General features: G+C 40.6%; 1 protein-coding gene across 1 annotated transcript in view; it reads right to left on the reverse strand.

Moving 5' to 3' along the window:
* NEK10 (NIMA related kinase 10) overlaps positions 1–2,341 on the reverse strand; it is an 88,189-nt gene extending 85,848 nt beyond the window's left edge. Inside the window, 5 exon segments of the mRNA XM_041466231.1 lie at positions 36–131; positions 629–759; positions 1,589–1,591; positions 1,887–1,944; positions 2,265–2,341. Of these exon segments, the coding sequence (XP_041322165.1) occupies positions 36–131; positions 629–759; positions 1,589–1,591; positions 1,887–1,944; positions 2,265–2,341 (365 nt within the window).
* Between the last annotated feature and the right edge of the window lie 5,761 nt (positions 2,342–8,102).

An 8,102-nucleotide genomic window follows, 5' to 3' on the forward strand; every position in this document is an offset into this window, starting at 1 on the left:
TTCTTGGTTATGAATGTGTTTCATATACTGATCTGCAGGTAAGTTTGTCCTTAACTAAAGTTGTAAAAATATCTTGAAACAGCTGATGCTTGGGATGCTTGCTGAAATTTCTCTCATTCTTGTAGGTCACACTAATAAGGAAGAAAAGAAGAGAATTGGTGAATTGCAAATTAACTTGCCACAAGACAGTTTTGCACTACTACAACTTAATATTAGCAACAAAAACTAAGAAATGTCATACCAGCAGTTGCCATAGAATAACACAATTTCAGATTGCCAGACATTAACAGTCTGTCTCATGAATAATTTGGGACTATCAGAATGGCATAACTTTTCCAAATAAAGAAATTATCACTATTTAAAATGAGTTTATTAACTCTAACCAGTATATGCTGCAGAGTGGGAAAGGTTGAAACTTACAAAGGCAGGAACATAAACAGGTTTAAAAAATTAGAAGTATGTAATTCTCATCTCAAATACTGGATTAACATGACAAGTACAAGTAACAAGACATATGTAAAAATACAAATGCCTTCAACACCTCAACAAGGTGATACCCTTAGATAGATAGAGGTATCTCTCGTTCAGGGATATGAGAGTGTCATCATCATCTTTAAATTATTTTTACCTAAATTTTTCAAGCTCAACAGCTTCTGTTGATTCTTGCCATTGACCATTGGACTTCTGTTCATTGCTTTTGACATTTTGCCAAGTTCTTGTCACACTGGTTTGACCACTTTCAATATATATAGCTGGAAGCTAAAGAGGGAAGGGATAGTAGTCATGAGGCAAACACTGCATTTTAAGTTTTCTGAGAATATTATCACACCAAAGTACCTTTTCTCAAGTTCTGACTTGAACTTTGGACCTAAAACTTGCTATTATAGAACACACACACCTCCTCTGGAAAACAAAACTGACGTGGTAGAAAACTATTGCAAAGCAAGACTGAAAAACAAGTACTGAGAGGTAAGTAAAAGGTGAAGAACAGCATCTTCTAAAATTTATGATAGAAAAGCTCTACAAAATCTGCAACACATGCTCCTTATCTGTGTTTCTTACCTGTCCCAATTCTACAACTGCACAGCCTTCACATTCTTTTTAGGTTGTACAACTCACATGTTTCAGCTTTCTGCTCAGAAGCAATTCCAGGCCTCTAACCAGGTAGAAAGTGCATAACTCCTACCTCACATGGATGAATCCTTTAGTCATTTTGTCATATCTTTTTACAGAATTGAAAGGGAGAAAATGTTCTGTGATTCCAAAGACTCACACCCATAATCATGTGTTGGTTTTCTTTGCTTCAAATGGCAAATACAAGCTTCACTAAGTGAGTTCAGGTGAAGGACATTTGACTTTCTCCTGTAAGTTGGTATTTAAACCAGGATATTTTTAGCTGAAGTGTTATTCTTCAAAGACAAACTGTTTATGGTTAAAATGCTGATCTTATTTTATATTCTGTACCACTCTCCCCCATGCTGTTACTCACACATCCTTAAGCCTACCTTCGTGCGACATTGTGAAAGGGCACAGAGGAAAACAAATCTGCTATGCTACTTTAATATATGCAACAATAGCTGGATAAAACCTGCTGAATATACAAAATAAAGCAATTTTTTCCTGTTAAAATAAAAAATATGGTACAGTAGATTGGGAAGTGGATCAGTTTCATGCTTTTAGCCCTTCTAAATGTGATTTGTGCCACACAGAAGGTCTAATGTTGCCAAGAAAAAAGAGACAAGACATCCTCTCCTCAAGATTTTGCTAACATGTTTTAGTCACTATAGTACATAATGTCCTAAGCATATGCCAGAAATCATAATCACCTTCAGAATCAATTATAATTCTAAAGCACATTTAATAACAGTTATTGAAAAATACCTGACCTGGTTCCTTGACTGAACAATGAAGAGAGACTGAAGCCTTTTTAGATGAGAATTATCCCTAGGAAAAAAAAACACAACAGAGGGTGTTAATAGTTACATAAAAGTATTTCCGTAAGTATAAAAAAGGTCAACAAGTAACAATGTTACTGACAGAAAATAAAGTTTTCTAGCGTTGCCTGGTGTCCACTTTTGTGCACAGAAGAATTTGCAGCTTCTCCAGAATGTCTTAAATCAACAAAGGTGTAAATAAACTTTGTGACCAGAGTAACAGTCGTCATGTTTATACTGCACTTCAAATTGAAGCATTCTGCTTTGGCAGCCAGTGTAAATTCCACACGAGCCCTGCTGAAGTTCAAAGAAAAACGTCAGATATTACACCTCATAGAGATCCCAGGAGGCTTTTTTTTTTTTATTGCTTTTTCTGTGCTCTTCAACTTTTTGTCCTGATCAGGCATTGTGCATCTCTATTATCATTGTGGGGTTAAAAACTCATTTCCTTAAAAGCAAAGTAAATACAAAGAATTATATCACTGTGGCAAAAGGAACCCACGTTTACTTACAGAATCAACCGATACTGCTTTTAGGAAAAAAAAAAAAACTTTGCCATTTTCTCAGCATGAAGCCTTGGGCATTATATCAGGATATCTTTGAAATTCCAGATATTAATAAGAAAGCTTTTAATCTAACATACAGAAACCTTGGTTTTCCAACACATGCATAGACAATACTGTCTTGCTCTTTCATGTATTTTTTATTAGGACTTTTCCTCTTCTTTCATCTTCTTGCCATTATTTCTCTCTGTGAATTGGCTGCTTATGTCACAGCAATGCTTACAGGCTAACATCAAGGTTGTCAACAACAAGCTGTTGTCCAGACAACAGAGAATTTAATAGTTATATTATCCAAATAAACAAGTCAAATGAACGGTAGAAAAAGGAGGTATCTGACAAAAAATGAGATGCATACAGTGACTTGAGAGACATGATTCTCCCCCTCTACCTGACTCTCCTGAGACCCCATGTGGACTATTGAATGCAGCCTGGGGTTCCCATCAGAAGAACAACAGGGACCTGCTGGAGTGAGTCCAGAGGTCTGCAAAGAGGATCAGAGGGCTGGAGCACCTCCCCTATGCAGAGAGAAGCTGAGAGAGGTACGATTGTTTCGCATGGAGAAAAGAAGGCTCCAAGGGAGATATCCAGCAGCAGCCCACTACCTAAAGGGGTCTACAAAAGAGTTGGAGAGGGACTTTTTACATGGGTGTGTGGTGTTAGGACAAGGGGATGATGACTTCACGCTAAAAGAAGTCAGGTTTAGATTAGGTATCAGGAGGAAATTCTTTACTGTGAGGGTGATGAGGTACTGGAACAGGTTGCCCAGAGAAGTTGTGGACATCCCTGGAAGTGTCTAAGGTCAGGCTGGATGGAGCTGTGATCAATCTGGTATATAGTGACAGGTGCCTCTGCCATGGTAGAGACTTGGAACTCGATGATCTTAAGGTCTCTTCCAACCCAAACCATTCTATGAATCTATGACCACACAGTCTGCCAAAGAATAACAGAAATTTTCAGCAGTTTAGAATCTAGGCCTTCTGAATGTCTTACACCAAACCCACCTGCTTTCCCTGCAGTGGCACACAGAGCTTCTTTCCACAGATGAGCAGATCTATATGGCATGGCCTCATAAGGGCTATTACCACACCTTAAATAAAAACATTCAATCTGTAGGTCTGACGTTCCCACAAAAGCCCTGATCTACTCACTTTCTTTCACAGTACACAACACCTGTTCACTGAAAATTTTCTAAAGCCTTCTAGAAAAATGCAGAAAGACATGGAAAGAGGATATTCAAGAGGAATCTCTTGCTGCAACAAAAGCAACTATATTGATACAGATCCTTCTCTGAGTGAAAAAAAAAAGAATGGTCAGGCACAGGCTGGGGCTGTATAATTACCCTGGAGAATTACATATAGCTGTAGCATACTGGTAGAGCACCTTCAATTTAAAAACCAAGGATATTATACCACTACCTGATCCTTTCTACCTATTTTACTGTTCACTAAACATGGACTGTTTGGATGTTCCCTTTGGTGTGTCTTTAACAGGATTTTCTGTATCAAACCTGATGGTCTCCTTTTCTTGCTGCGCAGTGTAGAATTCCTCTGCTAGTGATTTTTATTTCTCCTCCTCATAAAGGCAAAGAAGAAGAAAACTGGTTATGAAACAAAGGCATTATAAACTACCAGAAGCTGCTCCTTCCCAAATGAACATCAAACATTTTTCCAGTTATACAATCTCACATCACAGAACTGCCCAAAATGCAACTGTTGACAGTATGAACTCGTGCACTGTATTAAATCCCTCTCGGAAGTGGCCTGTAAGCCCGGTTCATCCATGTCTAGTCTTTTAAACAAGCCTTTATCCTACCACAGGGAATCATTGATCTGGATCCACAAGAAACTTCTCTGCTCTCTCCCACGCATCTGCTCAAGAAGGTTATTAAAAAACATCCCAGAACACTTCTGTGGCACCAGTTATTACCAGAGAATGAATATAAAGAGGATTTGTTCCACCACTCAGCAGACAAAACTACTGAGTTCAGACTAGACCGAATGCAGTTTGCTCAAAGCATTTATTTCCTTTGCTTCAAGAGCATTAAAAGTTAAGAGAAGCCATGTCCATTGCTAAGCACATTAAGAATCCTCAGGAGAAAGAATTTCCATGTATCATAGTGACATTCTTGTATCATCTCCCCAGTACCCTATCCATTTGGAATATTACTGAGGCATGACACAATGCAATAAGCACCTCACATTTGCACAGTAGGAAATACTGTGAAACTCACAAATTGTCTACTTGACCATGAGTATGTGTGCACAAAGAACAGATTTCAACCAATTAAAGAACAACCAAACCACAGAAAAATAACTTGTTCATGAGCAAACAGAGTTAAACCTTAAAATTTTTAGCATACTCTGAAATCCTTGGGTTAGCTCTTCAAACCACAAACAGCAGGATTCCCAGTATGGCTATGATTTAATCCAAAACTGTTAGGACTTTGTGATTATTTAGAATATTTTACAACTGTTAACCAACCTTATTTTAGGGCTGCCATTCCAATTCTAATGCTACCTTGGTAAAGATTAAATAGAGTAACAGATTACAAATATTTTAAAGGTTTGCTGCCATTGCAGATCTAAAAGTCCCTGTGCAAAATTGAACCTGATAAACATCAAGCCACATTCCTTTCACTGCTGCTGAGAATGAAGGGACACTGGTTACTCAAGGATACAGCACTCAGCCAGCTCTGAAGATTCACCCTGAGCTTACCTCTCTGTTTCCTAGAGGCCAACAAGTCAGCACAGGTCAGGAAGCCCTTCAAGAAAAAGGCCAGCTCTGGCCACGCACTGACCCTTTAGTCTGTCAGCCCAGCATTATCTCAGATGCACAGCTCACTGGATTGGGAAACCTGATTCAGGTTACAAATAATCTCTCCTACTTTAGCCCTGATTGCCTTGTCTCCAAAGCACTTCTACTGTACAAGGGCAGGGATAACATGCAGAAAGGAGGATTTACCCATGCAGCTTAGAATGTTATGCCCTTCACCTTACTACAGAAATTAGACTAATTAATTAACAGCCAGCTGCCAGTGAAAATGGCTTTCCCCATTCCTTCCCTTCCACCAGCAATCCTTCTCTACTTCTTCAGTTGATCTGACTCAAACCTGAGCCAGTTTAGACAGCTAAACACACAGAAAACAATACACTTCCATTTATATTGTTACTTTCCTACCAATTTAGCTCACTGGCAGAGTGGCCAGATGAGTGCCCTTGCTGACAGGGCTGGAATGCACAGGTGTAAATCAAGGGAGAAGAGCAGAAAGCCCCTTCCATCAGTCATTAAATCAGGTAAGTGTATTAGCACCATGAGTGAGGGGCAGACAAACAGAAACAATTCCATTTTCCTTCTATCAGCCAAAAACCTGAGAGAAAACAGATAGTAATATTTCCTTAGCTATTCCCACAGTTATTTGACTTTCTTGAAGTCACCAAGTAAGTTCCCACCCCATGTTTCTTCTTTACTCACGCCAGCAGAAATTTCCATGGATCCCATGGAGCCAGGCTATTCACTGTCCTCACAACTATCCCCCTGCTATGACACCAGCCCTGAGGAATGTGTAAGAAACACACCAAACACTAATTGTGCCAGATAAAAACTGACAACTCTTTTGAAGAACAGAGACACATTAAAAGAAAATTGCCTTTACAGCACAGTCTCATTTAATTCCATTTAAGACAATGAAATTAGAGCAATAATAATGCATTCATTTTAACTGGGGATAATTACATTTAATTAGTTATGTTGATTCAATTACATAGGAAGAGAGATGCATTCTGACAGCACTGGAATGCAGGATAGGACAAGAAATGCTCCAAGAAACCCATCAGAAATGAAAGAATCCACATGATGAGAAACAGGAGACAAAGGAATTACCCCAGACTTGATCTGTGGCCCAGTTTTGTATCTGTCCCAGATGACATAAGCACATAAGCTTCAGAAGGTAAAAACAAACCCCAAAACAAACAAAACCACAAAGACGTGTTGGAGGATGAATCTACCCCCACTGATAACAGTGTAATGGTTCTTCAATAAGATGTCTCACATTCCTTATAATCTTTATTAGCAATAACTAGCGGATATGGATAGTTTGTAAGCCAACTAGTTTGTAGATTTTCCCTTGAACTCCTTTCTTAATCACTGCAGTGGCTGAATTCCACTGTCTAATCATACACAGGATAACAGGCTTAAGGTAGATAAAGAAGCAGTAGATACGGTGGCTTTAATAAGACTTTTGATGCTGTTGCTGGATAGGAATGTATCTAATATCCTATCTAATACCATAACCTGGGTCAGATGAAGGTCAGGTGAAAATTCACTCCCTAAAAGAGCAATCAGAAATATATTATTGTTGAATCAGAAATGGATTTCAAACATGGTCAAAATGATAGCAAAGGAAGCATCAAAGGTGATGAAAAATTCCCAAAAGGTACTTTTCCTTATCCAGTCTAGTGGGGAAAAAAGGACTTCTGGCTGGCTTCCCCTCTTGTTCTCAAAGTGCATGGCAGTCATAATAGATCCCCACCAGTGATATCTGTGCCTAGGAAACTGTATTGAAGAACCCACACAGACAATGTTTGAAGAATACTTCTTTCATTTTATTAACTGAATCAATATGGAAATCTATGTGTTTCTTACACACAAAAACTTCCACACACATATGTGTGTCTCAGTCTTTCTTTGGAGATTCTCTAAATGTTAACAAGGGTAAGGTTCTTCCTCATTTTCCCGACAAATGAAAACATTCAAGCTACTGCTGTTTTGGGATTGTTTGTCTTTTGCTCTTTTTTTGTTTTGTTTTTCCTCTGTACCATCTCATTCCATAAATGGCCAGGCCTGTTCTCAGATTGCTGGGTCCACCAAATGTCAGTCTCTTGGTTAATTTCCAGAGTGTAACTTTCCTCTGTAGAGGAAAGTTTGCCTAAATCCGTTCTTGTTAAAGAGCGGCTCACATACGTAAGAAAAAAAAAAAAACAAAAAAAACAAAAAAAACAAAAAAAACAACGGGGGATTTCGGAGGTCTAGCGAGCAGCTCAGTATCAACTCGAGAGTAACACGTAGCTCTTTGAAGTTCACCGTCTCCACTCTCACCACCGAGCAGACCTTTATAGGGAATTATACCGGCACTCCTTAGAGCCTCTGGGAATCACGAGATTGTTCAGTGCCTACTGAGAGCCCAGAGCTGCTGAAGGAGCAGGGCTGTGGAGCACGTCATTAAGCGGAATGGGAGGAGGATGGGGACATCGCATCGCCTTCCCTGCCCTCGACTGAACTCTCCCGTCCCCAACCCTGCGTTTCCCTGTGTTCCCGTCCCTCCCTCCCGCTCCCCGCGGTGCCTCAGCGGCCCCGCCCCGCCCCGCTCGCCTCCGCTCCGCGACCCGGGTACGGCGACGCTCGCTCCGCCGGGACGGGACCCCTCGGCCAATCGCCTCCCCTCTTCTTGGCCCGCCGACCAATCGCGAACCGCCGTGCTGCGCAGTGCCGGGGTTCCCTGGCACCGCTTCCGCCCGGCGCCGTTGCCATGGGCACGGGGAAGCCCCGGCCGGGCCGCCCGCAGCGGCCCCGGGCCCGGCGGGCAATGAAAACAGAAGCGGCCCGAATA

Source organism: Pyrgilauda ruficollis, unplaced genomic scaffold (genome assembly GCF_017590135.1).
Source record: "Pyrgilauda ruficollis isolate IOZ18807 unplaced genomic scaffold, ASM1759013v1 scaffold2, whole genome shotgun sequence".
NCBI lineage: Eukaryota > Metazoa > Chordata > Aves > Passeriformes > Passeridae > Pyrgilauda > Pyrgilauda ruficollis.